At 36.4% G+C, this 19,460-nt stretch overlaps 1 protein-coding gene across 1 annotated transcript in view; it reads left to right on the top strand.

Annotated features, from left to right (window-relative positions):
* LOC138715725 (protein sax-3-like) overlaps positions 1-19,460 on the top strand; it is a 68,796-nt gene that overhangs the window by 26,493 nt on the left and 22,843 nt on the right. The window contains exons 6-12 of the mRNA XM_069848783.1: positions 1,769-2,057; positions 6,246-6,496; positions 9,811-10,155; positions 12,665-12,896; positions 13,487-13,602; positions 15,649-15,878; positions 18,049-18,230. Of these exons, the coding sequence (XP_069704884.1) occupies positions 1,769-2,057; positions 6,246-6,496; positions 9,811-10,155; positions 12,665-12,896; positions 13,487-13,602; positions 15,649-15,878; positions 18,049-18,230 (1,645 nt within the window). The remainder of the gene's footprint in view (positions 1-1,768; positions 2,058-6,245; positions 6,497-9,810; positions 10,156-12,664; positions 12,897-13,486; positions 13,603-15,648; positions 15,879-18,048; positions 18,231-19,460) is intronic.

Raw genomic sequence — 19,460 nt, 5'->3', positions numbered from 1 at the left:
GAAATAAAAAAATACAAGTCTAAAGATAAGATCACAGTGAGCACAAAAAGTACTAATGCAATATATTGACTGCCTTAATATATTAGTGGTTAAAGAAAATGACTGAATATCTAGAAATAAGTAACTGATTGTACAAATATTAAGGGCAATAAGACAGTAACAATTTCGAAACATTTGCAGTAAGTTGTTATACTCAGCTTACTGCATTGTACTCTACGCAGTAAGAAAATGTTTATTAAGTTTTGTTTTTGAATACTGTTAAATTCCGACAATCTCTGATGTCACTGGGTAGGGTATTTCATTTCATTTCATTTCATTTTATTTATTGTATTCAATAGATCTTATACTAGCATTGAAGCTTTAAGATGTGGAACAAGTTAAAATTTCACAAGATTACAATTTTTGGCGTCATGAAGAAGGTGAGGCCGAGGATTCGCCGTAGATTACCTGGCATTTGTCTTGTTTATTCCACAAGCGCGATAAAGAGATTGTATATGATGATGAATACGATTATGTTTTATGTGTATTAATTATTTCAAAGTCCCGCTGAGAGTAATGGATTTTCAAAATATAATACTTTCCTTATTTATGATCTTGACTAAGGAAAAGTTACCAACTTAAGGCTGGTTCACAATAAACCGGGAACGAGAACCAGAATGAGTTCAGTACGAGAAGCAGAGGACGTCAATATGAAAATTTTTGATTCACAATAAACCGAGAACGTAGACGACTATGCATATCGATATGTATGTCAATAACGATATGTAAAGTCGATATTACGCATTCTGATGTTATATAATTGACCAATGGCGTTCTCTCATGAGTACAAGTTAGAGAAAATAAACACAGGTTAACCAACTTCGAAATTTCAACTGAAACATTTCATTAGGTACGGTACTACAAATATGCCCATGCATCTTTATTATCACAACCTATTTTAAGTCTACCATAACGTAAAATAATTAGAGAAGAAACGTTTGTCATAGAACAAAAATGAACACAACAGTAGTTATTGAATTGAAGCATGAATATGTAGTGTGTAATACAACCAATACAGTAATAAAATATGATTCGCTTCCGATCGGTGTTCAAAGATGCAGCTATTGAAAGCCATGTATTCTCCGTCATTTTCTCATCTTTATACGAGGCGCGCCGCTTATCGTAAACGTGAGGATTTTCCTCAACACTCAATATTAGAATCTCATCATGCTCCATGATGCATAGCACAGAACAAAATAATGCATAGGTTATGTCACGGTCTTCTTGCTACAAAATATATAACAAAATAGCTTTTACATGGCAATAGAATGGATCTAGTGGGCTGTGATCGGAAACATGAACGCCAAAGTTGAAATTTGGCCAACTCTCCGTTCCCGATCCCGGGCTCCGGCAAGCTTTTCGTTAATTGTGAATGCTCACATTTAAATGTACACATTTTAACAATTTTACCGTTTTCGTTTTCGTTCCGATTCTCGTTTCCGGTTTATTGTGAACCAGCCTTAACTCTTCCTCATTTAACAAATTGTCTTTCTTAGCGGACTGATGTCTCTACGAATTAATAGCCTGCAATTGTGTCTTCACGATTATAGAGGCTTCTGCCAGACAAATCAGGCAACAGAGAAGAAAAAAAATGGGAAACAATATGTCTTCAGAACTGGAGTGTTAGAGTCTAAAAAGAGACCAAAGTTATATATTATTCAGAATTGAAACATGTAATGAAATAGCAGGAATTATAATTTTAATAAATCGTTCCCCTATTCTGTTTCAGTCCGTGGCCAGAAATGACTCCGGCACAGTTGTAGTGTGCTCTGCAGTAAATCCTGCAGGATCGGTCTCTTGGAGAGCTCGCCTAACCGTAACGTCTCCAGAAGACCATCCTCCTCCCATCATTACATTAGGACCTACCAACCAAACTTTGCCAGTGAAGTCTATGGCAGTATTGCCCTGCTCAGCAATTGGAAGTCCTCCTCCAGTGATAACTTGGTATCGAGATGGGGCACCTGTTCTCCCTGGACCTAGAATCAACATATCTGAATCTGGAACACTGCAGATTAATGGTAAGTACTCGTGTGATCGTGATCTGCTATGAAAGAGTTAGTGTCCTAATACCACCTGAAGCTAATTTATTCTTGGCATTAACTGTCAGGGATATTTCTGTTACTATAATATAGTGATATAACGTAACAAATTATAGAAAATGGAGTCCTTCAGTTGTCAATTTTTTTGAGAATAATTTTATTGGTAATTGTACCATATAAAACAAAAGAATTAATACTTTTATTCACAAAGTAATTCATCTTTATAAACAAGTTTTGTGGTACGTAAATATTAATTTCTGATCCTACAGAATATATCTGTTATGGTAACAATTGATATTAGGGGAGAAAAATTCGCTCCTGCGCCGGGGATAGAACCCGGGTCCTTGGTTCTACGTTCCAAGCGCAAGCGCTCTAACCATTGAGCTACGCCGAAATTCAATCCAGAGCACCGGATCGAATCCCTCTCTTCCAGTGTTTTTCCCCCGTTGTGGTCTGACTCCAAGTTCGACATGTATATTTTTCATACCAAAACGTTGCAATTTGTCTCTCTTCTAGCTAGAATAAAGACGTTTCACGTCAACGGCGTTATAATGTAATGCTTGGCTACTCATACTAAATGAAGGGTAGAGAACTGGCCACTCTACCTCATTATTTCCTGGCTTAGTTGCCTCACAAGTGATGCCTTGTTGGTATCACTTGTGAGTTCCAGATCTGTCTTCGGACAGTTGACTAAACGAGCTTAGTTCACTTTAGCAAATTGTTCAGGAGAGAAATTTAAAGTCTGTCTTTAGTATATTCTTTCCTTGTATCCCAGATCTAAAAATCTGTCATAGCACTTATTCTGTTCACCTTATCACTGTGTTTCATTCATAGGACTAAACTACATGGAATATCCTACTCCACACAATATGCATAACTCATTTGGGGGGGGGGGAAGTGGACAAAGTTATCTTTCCCTGTACCCTTCAAATGTAAAAAATGAAGACTATAAATAAAACTACAGTAAACTGTAGTTCTGGAAGACCATAGCCAGGAGATTATAAATAAAAAGTAAATAAATTAAAATAAGAAAGAACCTTCTGATTTCTAACTGCTGCTTTTCTAAAGATTTTTTATATTTCGAATTGAATTTTGTGAATAAATTTGATTGGCGTGAACCAAATATTTTGGGGACATAATGTTTATTGCTTCATTTGACACTAATTTTATGTAAGAAGGAAAACAATGTTTCTACAGCCAGTTCTAAATAAAATGCATTTTTGTACAATTCTGACACAGAGACTTCAAAATAAAATAACATCAGTAAATGTTACAGTATTTCATGTGCATACTGCCTGGACGAATTCTCTCGTAGGCATTATATAGGCACAAACTCCATTTTGTACTGTAGTTTAGGAGAAAATGCTGTTCACTGACGACAGGCAGACGGCATGCCAATTAGACACACAGAAAAATTCCGATGTAAATTCCAGAACTTAATTCTTTGCATCATCACAGCTCCCTCCTCTCTCTCTCTCTCTCTATCTCTCTATATCTCTCTATCTCTATCTCTCTATATCTCTCTATCTCTATCTCTCTATCTCGATCTCTATCTAGCTCTATCTCTCTCTATCTCTGTCTCTGTCTCTCTCCTTCTATCTCTCTCGATCTCTCTATATCTTCACTCTATCTCTCTCTATTTCTCTATATATCTCTCTATCTCTCTATACCTCTCTGTATGTATATTCTGTATGTATATATATATATGTGTGTGTGTGTGTGTGTGTGTGTGTGTGTGTGTGTGTGTGTGTGTGTGTGTGTGTGTGTGTGTGTGTGTGTGTGTGTGTGTGTGTGTGTGTGTGTGTGTGTGTGTGTGTGTGTGTGTGTGTGTGTGTGTGTGTGTGTGTGTGTGTGTGTGTGTGTGTGTGTGTGTGTGTGTGTGTGTGTGTGTGTGTGTGTGTGTGTGTGTGTGTGTGTGTGTGTGTGTGTGTGTGTGTGTGTGTGTGTGTGTGTGTGTGTGTGTGTGTGTGTGTGTGTGTGTGTGTGTGTGTGTGTGTGTGTGTGTGTGTGTGTGTGTGTGTGTGTGTGTGTGTGTGTGTGTGTGTGTGTGTGTGTGTGTGTGTGTGTGTGTGTGTGTGTGTGTGTGTGTGTGTGTGTGTGTGTGTGTGTGTGTGTGTGTGTGTGTGTGTGTGTGTGTGTGTGTGTGTGTGTGTGTGTGTGTGTGTGTGTGTGTGTGTGTGTGTGTGTGTGTGTGTGTGTGTGTGTGTGTGTGTGTGTGTGTGTGTGTGTGTGTGTGTGTGTGTGTGTGTGTGTGTGTGTGTGTGTGTGTGTGTGTGTGTGTGTGTGTGTGTGTGTGTGTGTGTGTGTGTGTGTGTGTGTGTGTGTGTGTGTGTGTGTGTGTGTGTGTGTGTGTGTGTGTGTGTGTGTGTGTGTGTGTGTGTGTGTGTGTGTGTGTGTGTGTGTGTGTGTGTGTGTGTGTGTGTGTGTGTGTGTGTGTGTGTGTGTGTGTGTGTGTGTGTGTGTGTGTGTGTGTGTGTGTGTGTGTGTGTGTGTGTGTGTGTGTGTGTGTGTGTGTGTGTGTGTGTGTGTGTGTGTGTGTGTGTGTGTGTGTGTGTGTGTGTGTGTGTGTGTGTGTGTGTGTGTGTGTGTGTGTGTGTGTGTGTGTGTGTGTGTGTGTGTGTGTGTGTGTGTGTGTGTGTGTGTGTGTGTGTGTGTGTGTGTGTGTGTGTGTGTGTGTGTGTGTGTGTGTGTGTGTGTGTGTGTGTGTGTGTGTGTGTGTGTGTGTGTGTGTGTGTGTGTGTGTGTGTGTGTGTGTGTGTGTGTGTGTGTGTGTGTGTGTGTGTGTGTGTGTGTGTGTGTGTGTGTGTGTGTGTGTGTGTGTGTGTGTGTGTGTGTGTGTGTGTGTGTGTGTGTGTGTGTGTGTGTGTGTGTGTGTGTGTGTGTGTGTGTGTGTGTGTGTGTGTGTGTGTGTGTGTGTGTGTGTGTGTGTGTGTGTGTGTGTGTGTGTGTGTGTGTGTGTGTGTGTGTGTGTGTGTGTGTGTGTGTGTGTGTGTGTGTGTGTGTGTGTGTGTGTGTGTGTGTGTGTGTGTGTGTGTGTGTGTGTGTGTGTGTGTGTGTGTGTGTGTGTGTGTGTGTGTGTGTGTGTGTGTGTGTGTGTGTGTGTGTGTGTGTGTGTGTGTGTGTGTGTGTGTGTGTGTGTGTGTGTGTGTGTGTGTGTGTGTGTGTGTGTGTGTGTGTGTGTGTGTGTGTGTGTGTGTGTGTGTGTGTGTGTGTGTGTGTGTGTGTGTGTGTGTGTGTGTGTGTGTGTGTGTGTGTGTGTGTGTGTGTGTGTGTGTGTGTGTGTGTGTGTGTGTGTGTGTGTGTGTGTGTGTGTGTGTGTGTGTGTGTGTGTGTGTGTGTGTGTGTGTGTGTGTGTGTGTGTGTGTGTGTGTGTGTGTGTGTGTGTGTGTGTGTGTGTGTGTGTGTGTGTGTGTGTGTGTGTGTGTGTGTGTGTGTGTGTGTGTGTGTGTGTGTGTGTGTGTGTGTGTGTGTGTGTGTGTGTGTGTGTGTGTGTGTGTGTGTGTGTGTGTGTGTGTGTGTGTGTGTGTGTGTGTGTGTGTGTGTGTGTGTGTGTGTGTGTGTGTGTGTGTGTGTGTGTGTGTGTGTGTGTGTGTGTGTGTGTGTGTGTGTGTGTGTGTGTGTGTGTGTGTGTGTGTGTGTGTGTGTGTGTGTGTGTGTGTGTGTGTGTGTGTGTGTGTGTGTGTGTGTGTGTGTGTGTGTGTGTGTGTGTGTGTGTGTGTGTGTGTGTGTGTGTGTGTGTGTGTGTGTGTGTGTGTGTGTGTGTGTGTGTGTGTGTGTGTGTGTGTGTGTGTGTGTGTGTGTGTGTGTGTGTGTGTGTGTGTGTGTGTGTGTGTGTGTGTGTGTGTGTGTGTGTGTGTGTGTGTGTGTGTGTGTGTGTGTGTGTGTGTGTGTGTGTGTGTGTGTGTGTGTGTGTGTGTGTGTGTGTGTGTGTGTGTGTGTGTGTGTGTGTGTGTGTGTGTGTGTGTGTGTGTGTGTGTGTGTGTGTGTGTGTGTGTGTGTGTGTGTGTGTGTGTGTGTGTGTGTGTGTGTGTGTGTGTGTGTGTGTGTGTGTGTGTGTGTGTGTGTGTGTGTGTGTGTGTGTGTGTGTGTGTGTGTGTGTGTGTGTGTGTGTGTGTGTGTGTGTGTGTGTGTAACATGAAATTAAAGAATTAAATATTATGATTTCAGACTTGGAGAAACGGGACAGCGGCCTATACACATGTGTGGCTTCGTCACGCAGCGGTAAAGCAACTTGGAGTGGTGCCCTTAGACTTGAGTTGCCCACAAATCCGAATATCAATTTCTTCAGGGCGCCTGAGCCATCCACATTTCCAGGACCACCCAGCAGACCACATATAGTAAACAAGACTGATTCTAGTGTCACCATATCTTGGACTCGTAATAACAAAATTGGATCATCTTCGTTACTGGGATATCAGGTACGTTATTATTCCAATCATGAAGTGAACATTTACCCAGTACTGCTAATGAGAGGTGGTTTCATATCAAAGAATTTTCTATTGGTGATATTATTATTGTTATTATTATTATTATTATTATTATTATTATTATTGTCATCATCATCATCATCATCATAACCATCATCATCATCATGTTAATACATTTTTCTGTAGATAGATATTTATCTGTGAGACAATTGTTAGTCGTCAGCCTTTAGGATGGTGTTGCTGGTAAATCTTAAATTACTTACATTTACACTGTTAACTTTTGTATCTCCTAGCATATATTTTAGAGCCTTTTTAAAATATTTTCAGAATGATCCCTACATTTTTTCGAATCCATTTTTTCCGAAAGGCTGTAATATTATTTTTAAGTTTCCGAAAACCAAATTCCGAAAGTCATTCTTCTGAAACACATCAATTCCGAATACCAGAACTGTTAATAAAATAGGGGACTAACCTTGAACATCCGCCTACAAACCATTCGTGACTTTTCACTAAAAACTGTAAATTTTCTTTCGTGCCAACATAGTTACCTGACCATCATTAATATCTTCCTCTAGACATGAGTCAAATAATAGAAATCTCTCATCATGAAGAGTTTCTTTTTGTAAATATTGTCAGGAATCTGAAACAAATCTCTGTGATGTCGGATTTGGGAATCGATCATGTCTTCTTTCACTTTTAATTGATTTCTTTACATTTTCTCGTTCGAACAAACAATTTGATACGAGAAGAAACTCGTTCAGGTTCATTACATAATATTTGTGATGGAAGAAGTTCTGGACGATCTTGGGCTGCACGCTCGTAGTCGCGTTATGAGCTCTTCCCTACTATACTCCTGTTGAGTTCTTTCTCCATTTTTTATTTCACTTTTTCTTCTTTTCTTTCTTCATTTTTTCTGTCTTTCTCCATTACTCTCTTTCCTTTTTCATGTCTCCTTTCTTTCTCCATTTCTCTCTTTCCTTTTTCATGTCTCCTTTCTTTCTCCATTTCTTGATTATTCTATTTCTTTTTTCTTTTTTCATTTCTCTTTCTTTCTCCATTTCTTCATAGCTCTATTTCTTTTCTTTTTTCGTTTCTCTTTCTTTCTTTATTTCTTAATTTCTCTGTTTCTTCTTAATTTCTCTGTTTCTTCTTTTCTTTTTTCATTTCTCTTTCTTTCTCCATTTCTTGATTGATCTATTTCTTCTTTTCTTTTTTTTTATTTCTTTTCCTTTCTCCATTTCTTGATTGCTCTATTTGTTCTTTTCTCTTTTAATTTCTCTTTCTTTCCCCATTTTTTGTTTGCTCTATTTCTTCTTTTATTTTTTCATTTCTCTTTATTTCTTCATTTCTTGATTCTTCTATTTCTTCTTTCCTTTTTCGGTACTTCCTTTCTTTCTCCATGACTTGATTGTCTATTTCTTCTTTCCGTTTTCAGTACTTTCTTTCTCCATTTCTTGATTGCTATATTTCTTCTTTTCTTTTTCCGTTTTTCTTTCTTTCTCCTTTTCTCAATTGCTCTATTTCTTCTTTTCTTTTTTTCATTTCTCCTTTCTTGCTGCATTTCTTGTTTATATTTCTTCTTTTTTCTTTTGTGTTTCCTTTTTTTTCCATTTGTTGATTGCTCAATTTCTTCTTTTCTTTTTTCACTTTTGCTTTCTTTCTACATACCCTGATTTTTGTATTTCTTCTTTTGTTTTTTGGTATTTCCTTATTCTTTCACTCCTTGATTTGTCTAGTTCTTCTTTTCTCTTTTCAGTTTCGCTTTCTTCCTACATTTGCCGATTTCTCTATTCCTTCTTTTTATTGTGTTCATTTTTCCTTTCTTTCTACATTTTTATTTCTTCTTTTTTCATTTTTCCTTCCTTTCTCCATTTCTTAATTTCTCTATTTGTGGGATAGTTTGAAAGACAACGTGCTTTGCACGAATCCTCACACATTAGAGGAACTCCATGCTAATATTGAGTGCCTATGAAATAAAAAGAATTTCAGTTGATGAGCTTAGACGAGTGAGTGACAACAATCATATTCTCGCGATATCAAGCCGTTTCAACATCTGCCGTTGTAAACAGCATTTTACCGGCTGGTGCTCGACCTGTCGCCCGGGAGCCAGATCCCGTGCTACGGCAGCCATATAGGCCTACATTAAGAACCCAATATAATGCGATGTGAGCACTACTTAGCAACGCAAAAGTATTACCATAACGAAGTATTACTATACTTTCATGAATCCTCATGACGACATAAGATAATGATTAACGGTAAAATTGTCTTTTGGAAAAATGTACATTAGTAATAACTGTTTGGGAAAGTTGGTTTCGGAAAAGGGATTCGGAAAAGCAGACGTTAGGAATAATGGTTTCGGAAAAGCGGATTCGGAAAAATGGTCGGTAATGTTTCAGAATGTTTAAATAACGTAACAATATGCAGTGTTACCCCGCGTTTTATGTAGCTATATTTTTAGTGTAGTCATTTCAGAGCTTTATTGATGCTATCTGATTATAGTAAAGATTTTTTGTGATTCTGATGTCCTGGCCATCTAGGCCAGTTTGATGTAGGCACTGTATGAGTTTATCAAATTATACACGATGGAGATCCTTTTCAAAATCAATAAGACAAGTACATATAAGACCTGTGTCTAACAATATTCTCTTTGTTTTAATTTATTTTCCTGTTTACTATTATTCATACACGACCACAATTGAGAAGCTTATTTTCAAAACGACCCTTGTTCATTCCCATGACTTTGTGAGAAATCACGAAAAACATTTTAGATCTAAAATTTCTTACCAGCTAGGCAAGAGACATTATGAAACCAAAGAGGTTGGGTGCATTTAGAATCAAATGGGAGCATGAGAGTCTTCGATTTCAAAGCTGGAACTAATAGTTTGTAGCAAATTTGCTGTTAACAAGAGTCAATTTGATTCCATAAGTCACATTTAACGCACGATTTTTGTGGTTTAGAGGGCGTTCTGAAGTAAAATCATGACAGTTGTATGTAGAGTTATAAATTGAAGAATGCATGGACACTGGAAGTTCATTTTTGTTGTCAGGAGGACAAGAGACATTTTGAAAATGAGCTCCTCAAATTGTTCTCAACAGTAGTAACACAGTCTAGTAAATACAGTCATGAAGCTTGAGTTGTGAGGGTACTAGGAACAATAGACTGTGCCGGTACTATTTTGCATTGTCTATAATGAGGCGATAGTAGCGATCCTAGTGGTTAGCAACTATCTACGGATGCATATTTACTACGTATTGAGCTTCGTGACTGTATACTAGACTGTAGTAGTAACGTATTCTTGCAGGTGGAGCTATTTGGACGAGAACCAGGCGCAGGTCACATGGGATCTGGCAGTGGCTGGGTAGTAGCAGCTCGTCGGGTGCAAGGTCCAATCTACACCCAGTACCACCTAGCTCCAGGTGTCAGTTACACTTTCTTGATCAGAGCCGAGAATTCTCACGGCCTGTCTCCGCCCAGCCCCTTATCCGAACCCGTCATCATGGCTGCTACCGGTCTCACATGGCCCAGCGGAGACAGCGAAGAAGAAATGCAGCTGAACGAAGCTAGAGCTAGTCTCCTAACTGGACGTGTAGTAGAACTGGTGGATGCTCAACCCCTGACTTCAACTTCTGTTAAATTAGTATGGGAGGTAAGGTTTCATAAACGTTATGTTGACTTCAGTTTCTTAATTACTTTATTTAACAAAACTTTCTCGGTGTTGCTGTCCATTGTATTCAAGGTTCACGAGTTCACAGTAGAAAGTGGTTAATTGTAACAGTCATGAAAGTCCTTCGCTTGACCCCTTCGCAGTTCATTGCTGTGGATTTATGACCCCTTCCCTAAAATTAGAGACTTCAAGGTAAAATTTACCTGTAATTTACCGTCTATGTTAAAATTAAATTATTTTATTCATCACCCATATTTCTCACCTCACCAGCGGGAGTAACGAATTCCGATTCTAACGTGACCACAACTCAGAAATAGAGCCACTGGAATCTATGAAACGAATAATTGGAGAAAAGCGAATTTAATATTTGAATATGCTCTTAATTTCAGCTTTTAACAACAAGTATAGGCCTGACCTACTTGGAATAAAATTTAATAATTTGAATGTGTGTGACAGAGTTAATTTTTAAGTAGGGGGGTAAAGAAATATCTTAATATGAATTTCGAGATCATAATTAAATTATTTATTAAAATACTAAGACAAATTATTAATGTTATAATAATAAAATTAATCACAGTACTCGTCCATTAAAAACAAGTAGCCTAAGATGAAGAAATAAACTCATTAATTTCTTAACATTTAAAATACTATGTAATGAATATATTCATAAATATTGTTATTTTATACTAGGAGAGAAAATACTGAAGTTTAAAAAAAAGGAAACCTGTCACGAGGATCTCGTTCACACACTCTCAAATGTTGTACTTTATGTCACTCTTAACTCTTTTATTGCAATTTCTATTCTTTTTCTAAAAATGCTACAGACTTGCAGCATGTGTATTGTAGATTCAGGCAAATCTGTAGTTTGCTTTTGAAAAATTATAGAGAGATAATTTACTGTTTCTTTCTTTTGACCAGAGGGTATTCTTTCTGCAGAAAGTTGTCGCCGCATACACGTTGCTCAATGACTTTTATTAACTCTGATAATTGAAGTGCTTGGGGCAACATCGTGACAAGTAACACTCTAATTTTACAGGAGAACAACTCTTAAATTTTAAAATTATAACAATTATTATTAGTAAGCTTGATATTTAAATTGAAGTTTAAGATACCACGATCTATTGGATATTGAAAAATCTATCACAAATTTTGTTACAGAGAATTACTATAAAATCATTGTAAAAAAAAGAGAAGTTAAGTTGAAATGTGACTTGTTAGTATGTCGCCCCAAGAGTTCTGTGAATCAAACGAACAGTTACATAGTTAAATGGAGAAAGGTATCAGACCATTATCTTGTTATCAGTTATTATTGGTTTTATTGGCGGATGAAATCAAATGTCTAGTCGAATAATTTTAATTTACGCCTCAATTAATCATATAGAATGAATACTAGCCTCCATAATGTTGTTGAAAAGTAGGCTGACTCTTTTTCTGAAGTGATTGTACGGTTACAAAAATCCCAAATATTGCAAAGGTAATTACTTTTCTGTTCAGTATACTATAGGTTCTAATGCCTATGTTGAAAGAGTGTTCTCTTTACTGAAGTTTAAGTGGCCAGATATAAGAAATAAATGTTCTGTGGACTTGATAAAGGCCGAACTACAAATATTTCTCAGTTTCAATCAGTCATGCAGAGAATTTATATTGGAATATAAAAATAATACAAAATTACTTCATTCTGTCAAATTATCTTTTAATATCAGTCATGTCAGCAATACTTCAGGTTTTCTTCGGTATGAATGGTTTCATTACACCTACATTGAAAATGTATATGTAGACCTAACATGCAGGTTCTGTAAAATATATTTTATAGCCTAATGTTAAATGTCTAAGATAGAGTTAAGAATGATAATGACCCTAAATCTTAGAAAATAAACAATCACTTATAATGCTACTAAATCCCTGGGACGTTCGTATACATCTTCCCTATTTTTTTTTTTTTTTGTGAAAATCTTCCTTTTTCTCCTAAAACAAATCTGACAACCCTAATTACGCCTTTGAATTCGGCAACTGTTTAGCATATAATTATACCAATATGCACTGGATTCAGCTGCAGGGGCAGAGAGGTCACCTGGTATACATTGACTAAGTCTATTGTAACTTTAGACAATAATATTTGATGAATACTTATTTCTTAGTTCTTTGCACATGTGTCCAGTTATTATTAAGTAATTAGACAATGATCCTAGAGATCTGTAAATTATTTCATTTGATAGTTAGAAATATATTTTAAATCATATGATGATAGAGAATGGATTAATCTTGCTTAGGATAGGGACCAATGGCGGGCTTATGTGAGGGCGGCAATGAACCTCCGGGTTCCTTAAAAGCCAGTAAGTAAGTAAGTATGTGTAAGCCTATAACATAATTCAGTCATATTATTGACATTTCAGAAATTACAGCCTAAAAAAAAACGAAAATTATATTTTCAGTTATGAAATCTATAGTTCTCTGTGAGTGACATTAATATTGCGATGATGATTGATTTCAGATCTTCAATTCCGAATATGTGGAAGGATTCTATATTTATTCCCGCCCACTGGATGGTGCTCGTTCTCCAGAATCCTACAACATGTTAACTGTACTTCATGCAGGAGGTGCTTCAGGCTTCCAGGTTACGGGGCTGGCCAAATATACTCGCTATGAGTTCTTCCTAGTCCCCTTCTACAAAACTGTGGACGGACGACCTTCTAACTCACGAATGGCTCGTACATTGGAAGGAGGTAAAGAGTAATATTTAATGGCACACATTAATCAAGCTTTCTCTCCTGATTTAACTTCATTAACATTAAATTTCTAAATCAAAATCTGAAAAAGAAACATATACAGGAAAATCATTTTACTGTGCCATTATTTCCAATCAAATTCCAGGCTTCATAGTTTCCTGTTTGAAACATTGTATCATATTTAACTTAACTCAGTCTCTGTTTTTTTGTCTGTAAGTTCAAAAATAAGTGGTGTAATCTCTAAAAGTCATGAATTCTGTAAAATTTGCTGGTGTATTATATTTTCAGTTTCCTGGGGAACGTATAGTTACGCGTAGAAGAGAGTAGGTCTATTCAGCATGATTGTTCTTCATAATATTCTGGACATAAGTTACAATTTGTATTACTGTAGGGAATAATTACAGTAAATTCGTTTTAAGAACAACAGTAAAGTACATTTTAAACACGATTTTATCAAGTTTTCATTCATATGTCACCTTTACATATTTTTTTATCAGCGCTTTCATTTAATGTCGATTTTTTCATAATGTGTTGAAGAGTATTTAAACACAGAACTTCTGATAATTCTGTTTCTTTGTATGTTTTAGTTCCATCTGAACCCCCAAGCCATATGGAAGCAATATTACTCAATTCATCTGCTGTATATTTAAAATGGAAGCCACCACCACCAAATTCACACAACGGAATTTTGAGAAACTATCAGGTAAAATGAGAATAATGAAATGTTGCACCACTGCTTTCGTTTCAAATATATTATACGTATATTTTTTATTTTGCAGTAGCAGTAATGTAAATTAACAAAAATAAAGTTGGGGTAGATATTATTGCGTATTAAGATATCTTAAAATGTTGCTATATAACGGAATAAATTAATTCTCTACAATATTAGTTCAACTTAACAACTCCGTGTTCATTCAATTCAGTCTCGTCGTCGTCATTGGTCGTATATTTAAACTCGTCCGATGCCAAATTTAGATACTTGTATAGTAGTAATTTACTCCATTAAATAGTCGCCATAGGAATACCTATTGTACAATTGAAGGTTTTTTTTTAAAAACATCCATAGTCCAAAAACATAAATTTTCAGACGAAACAAAAATCTATCTGGCATGGATGTTGTTGACACTTCAAGTATGAAATTCATCATGCCATTTTTAAGGTGTTGTAGAAACTTAGGAAAACTGAAGTACATAACTTAAATTGCCTCATAGAAATACATGTGGACAATGATTGTTTTAAGAAAAAATACGTCCATACCTATGGAGTAACGGTTAGCGCGTCTGGCCGCGAAACCAGATAGCCCGGGTTCGATTCCCTCAACCCAATATGAGTAAATGCTGCGTAACTTTTGGTGCTGGACTCCGGACTCATTTCACCGGCATTATCACCTTCATCTCATTCAGACGCTAAATAATCTAAGCTGTTGATAAAGCGTCGTAAAATAGCCTAATAAAAGAAAAGGAAAAAAAATACTCTGTTGTGGCTGAAGTGCGCCACTCCTTTACCTAATCTTCTTTTTCTTTATTATATCCTGTTTCTTCTCCTATCGTTGCTTACGTTTCTTCCATGGGGTTACTTCTGCACCTAAAGATGACTCCATAACTAATACAACAATTCACGGGCAAAAGTATTTTTCTCTGAGGTGGCTTTTGCCGCGTACATAAGAAGCAGTACTATCAATCTACTACAGTTTGAAATTGTGTGGATGTATGTTTCAAGAAGATATGAATGGGATATTTATAAATGCTACCATCGTCCTGGACAATGGCTGTTTTCATTAAAAAAAAATCTTTTGACTTTGGTTATTTTATGAAAACCACTGTAAATTTTCACTCCTACAACCTAGGACTATTGTGTTTTTTCCACTAACAATTAATTCAGTAGATGGCCACTACAATACGCTCACCACATGCTTAATATCTCAAATTTGCATTCTTTGGACTATGGTTCTTTTTTTTTAAGCCTTCAATTGTTCTCGTGTGAAGATAGATGCACTAGTTTTCTGTTGCTTCTGCGTTAAGAAAAGAATGAATATACAAATTGTAGCGAAATTGCGGAATCATAACAGGTAAAACAGAACTACCTTAGAAAATCTATCCTCCGCTCCACTGTCTGCAAGTCATAAATATTACTTACATTCACAAATAGCTATTTAAATTCATGCATATTATTGTACCACTTAATTCAGAGTGTATCTGTTTTATTTCTTTTTTAATTTCTATTCAACTCAGGTAGCTAGTAATGATAATTCCTCTGTTTTCTACTCCAAACTTCACTTCGGTCTCATGCGTATGTGCGACTTTCAAGCTTAGTTGAAAATGCCCAGCCATGACAATTTTATCTCTGGACAACTTTAAGTATTAATTTGTTTACTTTACAAAAAACGTCCCTAGCTATCGAATTTGTCGAACATACATAAGAGACCCACGAGAAGGTTCGTGCAAATGCACAGTTTGCTAGCTTTGTTGTGAGTTTCCATTCACGATGAGCACTTTCTCTGAAGAGTGAGAGTACTAATGCGCTGTGAAAGAGTTCCCCCGCTTTCAAATTCATCGCACATGCGTACCAGACTGATCAGAAATTTCGAACAGATTGTATTTTATGCTGGAGGATATATATTTATCTGATTGTCAAGATATGGTGACCGTTAGTTGCTACTGGAAGTTAATGAAGAAATATGGATATTTGTGTCAGTATCTGCAGCATGTAAAACAAATCAACTATTGAATTATTAAATCTCAATCACCAGGTGGTGGTACGTGGGGGCGGAGACAACAATAATGCTTCTAGCAGAATCCTAACAAACGTGACTGTGAACGCAGCTACGCCGTCCCTGCTGTTGACCAATCTCACAGCAGGCGTCACATACATTGTACTGGCTTCTGCCGCTACTAGAGCTGGTCCTGGGCCACCCAGTGCGCCTGCAACCCTCAGACTTGATCCAACTTCGAGGCTTTTGCTCAAAGACCAGCATCATAGGTACAGTTTTATATATGTATACAATGTAATTATGAGTACATTTTTATTTATTAAATACAGTGTACATTAACAATTAAAATTGATTGTAAGTAAAAATAAATATATTCATAAAAAATCACATGATTCAAAAGGATAGGAATTTGCTTTTTATACAAGATCTTACTAGCATGATTTTATAAAATCTAGAATAATCTCTGAAGTTAAAAAATAATAAAATCATACACCTATTCACCTTATTTTTGGAAGAAATATGGAGGAAGTAATATATTTTAAGCGACAGTTACAAGAACTACAGAGAGATCCGTTTATAATTTGAGAGAGAATCTAGCGTACAAAGATACAATAAACTATCCGCACTTAAGTCACCTTCTCCCACATAAGCCGAGTCACCTCTATAGTGAATGAGCGCATAGTAGGATCTGTCGTTCTAATGTAATGTTTCAGTACCTTATTAAGCTGAAAATGTTTCTAGTGGAAACTTATTAGCAGAATAAAATTTATGGAAAACATGTTCAAAATGTATTCGTAAAAGTTTCGACACAAACTTTTCCAGTTATTGAATGACTTAAATATCACTATTCAGACATCTCATATTTTTCCATTTGTCATTAATTTTTTAAATATAATTAAACATGAGATTAATTACATTTGTTTTCGTTTTGCAGTCGTGGTAAATAGTCATTGAAGATGGAGAAGCATCTCCGAAACATGTCTGACTATAACTAATTTCTTTAATAATTTTATTGTATTTATTAGCGTTCATATAACTGTAATATATCACCTTTAATGTATCTTTCGACACAAATATTCGGTACCTCTCACTTTCAAAATTATAAATAGAGCTTTCCGTAGTTTTCTTATGATTTTTGTTTTGGTAAAAAGTAAAGAGTTTCCTTTCATTTTATTCCCTTACTAATGTACGAGTATATAATATGGAAACGAATGTGATGCAGCGAAAAAAATATATATATTTATTTTTATTTAAGTAATTAGTTTTGTGTAGTGATGTAGTTCCAAGAAGACAAGATAGGTAGGCCCTAATATCTACTCGTAGGCCTATATACTGTATCATTTTAACTGAAAGGTACTTCTTCCTTCAAATACTATTTTCTGTCTTGAACAAATATTCTAACAAATACTTCGAAAGCTCTTGTTGCAGGCCTTTGGCTAGACATCAGTACGAATGTATTTTTATGTTCCATTTGTTTTCCTTATTCCGTACACACCCTCGTCAAAAGTTAAAATTTTATGTAATTAGAATTTTCCGCCTAGACATATTTAAGTAACTCTGATAAGGACGAGTTGACGATTATTATTATTATTATTATTATTATTATTATTATTATTATTATTATTATTATTATTATTATTATTATTATTTATCCTATTCGCCATTATTATCATTATTATGTTTTTATTTTATTTAGGAAATTATGTTTCTCCATAAGTTCCTATCTTCAGTGTCTTCTTCGGTGAACCCTCTATAATATTACTTCTTCGGACCCCATCCATCCATTGTTCCTTAGGACTTTCCCGTCTTTTGTCGTTCTCTGCTTCCCATTCAAGCATCATCTTTAATATTCTTTCCCTTGTCATCCTCTTCACATGTCCAAACTATTTTAATTTTCTTCCTTCAGTTACCTCTAAGACATTGTTTAATATCCAAAGTTTCTCTAATTTTTATATTTCTAATTTTATCCCTCCGTGATTTTCGAGAGGTGCTCTTCCAAAAGTCCGTCTCAGTTACTAATAGGTTTTTTTTTTCCGCTGTTTGACAAATTTCCACGTTTCCTCTCTATATAATAATATACTTTAAAGTAATGAGCTGTACATAAGCTTTCTTGTTTTGTTCAAAATGTTTCTAGTCCATAGTGCCGAATTTCTATTTCAAATGTTTTATTATTATTATTATTATTATTATTATTATTATTATTATTATTATTATTATTAACCATAAATTATTATCGTATTTAATCATCAATCATAAAGAAAATTATATACGTTATATACACGCTCTGATTCCATCCAAACACGTGAAAATTTCAGGCTCATCGTGTTTCTTATTAATAGTATTTTCCCCGAAAGAAAAAAGGAGCTGAAATAGAAATATGACCAATCTTGTTACTTTTTAAGATAAATATAAAGTGAACAAGTATTTTTTTAATTACAGACAACCTGTTGGACATGACCCAAGTCTGACACCTGGTCTAACTGGAGGTGACTTCCTCACTGAAACTTGGTTCATAGCACTGTTAGGTAGCATGGTGGCAGTGATGGTGCTTTTGTTTGCTGCCATGCTTCTGGTGCGCAGAAGGCAACTCCTCACTAAGAAGTCAACACTGTCTAACTTAGGTACAGTATGCCTGAACAGAAACTGTTACTTGTTATTCATATATTCTTGACCATGGGGTTTAAATCTTATTATGGAAGTTGTATCGTCATAGAAGTTACAGTTTGCCGCATTGGGTCGGAATGTAGTGGAAAGGCTGGGAAGAAATTGGCTATAAGTATTGCCAATCTGACAATTTTAAACAGATATAATGAGTATCCATCATGTACAGGATTTGTCAGTTTTATAACATTAAGATTATTATTGAACTATAAACTCGGCTTCTGTATAGTCGATTTACAACTTCAGTAAGAGACAAAGTAGCTTTATTATACCTGTTTTTTTAAGAAGGGACTTGACAGGAGCGTTGCAATCGGAAAAACAACTGAAAGTCATATAGCGTGGTAGGCCTGTTGAGTAACAACGGTTGAGTTGCCAAACTTACCGTTCCCACGTGGCGAGTGCTTAATAACTCTCTTGGCGACATTTATTGTGCACACAGTGTTAGCATTGGTACGTTTCTTCTTTGATTCTCTGTCGATTTTTGTATTGTTTTCTTACCTTCGCGTCAATTGTCAATGAATGTTTTAACGTCAGCCATCTTAACGTCAATTGCTAGCTTCCATCAGCTGGCAGCATGGTTGTCCATATTGGCAACATAACACTGTAGTTCCAAGCTCGGCCGCTTAACTGTCATGTCCCACCTTTTATAAAAATAGGTATAGCCAAATTAGTTTAGTTGGTCAGCGATTAGATATTGGCAAACCTGTTACGCTTGAATATTGAAGACTCAGTCCGTTAATGTGAACAGATCGAGTAGCAGAGGGAATGTGTTGTCAAAGGTTTACAGTTTAATGTTCAACCATTACATTCATGTCCATATATGTTAAACCAAAAACCATATGTGGTGTGCATATTGTGATTAAACATTTAATTTAAATTGATAAACTGTTACGGTTTTTTTGGGGAATAATATGAAAAATACTAACAATAATATTGTTTTATAATGGATATATGTAATACCGATTGGGCTGTGTAACGTGAGATGGGCCATCGGCGTAGCTCAGTCGACTGAGGCGCTTGCCTGCCGATCCGGGTTACGCTCGACGTAGGTTCGATTCCCGCTTCGGCTGATTATTACCTGGTTGGGTTTTTTCCGAGGTTTTCCCCAACCGTAATACAAATATCAGGTAATCTATGGCGAATTTTCGGTCTCATCTCGCTATCACCAACCCCTTAGACGCTAAATTACC

The sequence above is a fragment of the Periplaneta americana genome, chromosome 15 (assembly GCF_040183065.1).
Source record: "Periplaneta americana isolate PAMFEO1 chromosome 15, P.americana_PAMFEO1_priV1, whole genome shotgun sequence".
NCBI classification, from domain to species: domain Eukaryota; kingdom Metazoa; phylum Arthropoda; class Insecta; order Blattodea; family Blattidae; genus Periplaneta; species Periplaneta americana.
The sequence above is the reverse complement of the archived record's forward strand: the minus strand, read 5'-3'. Positions and strand labels throughout refer to the sequence as shown.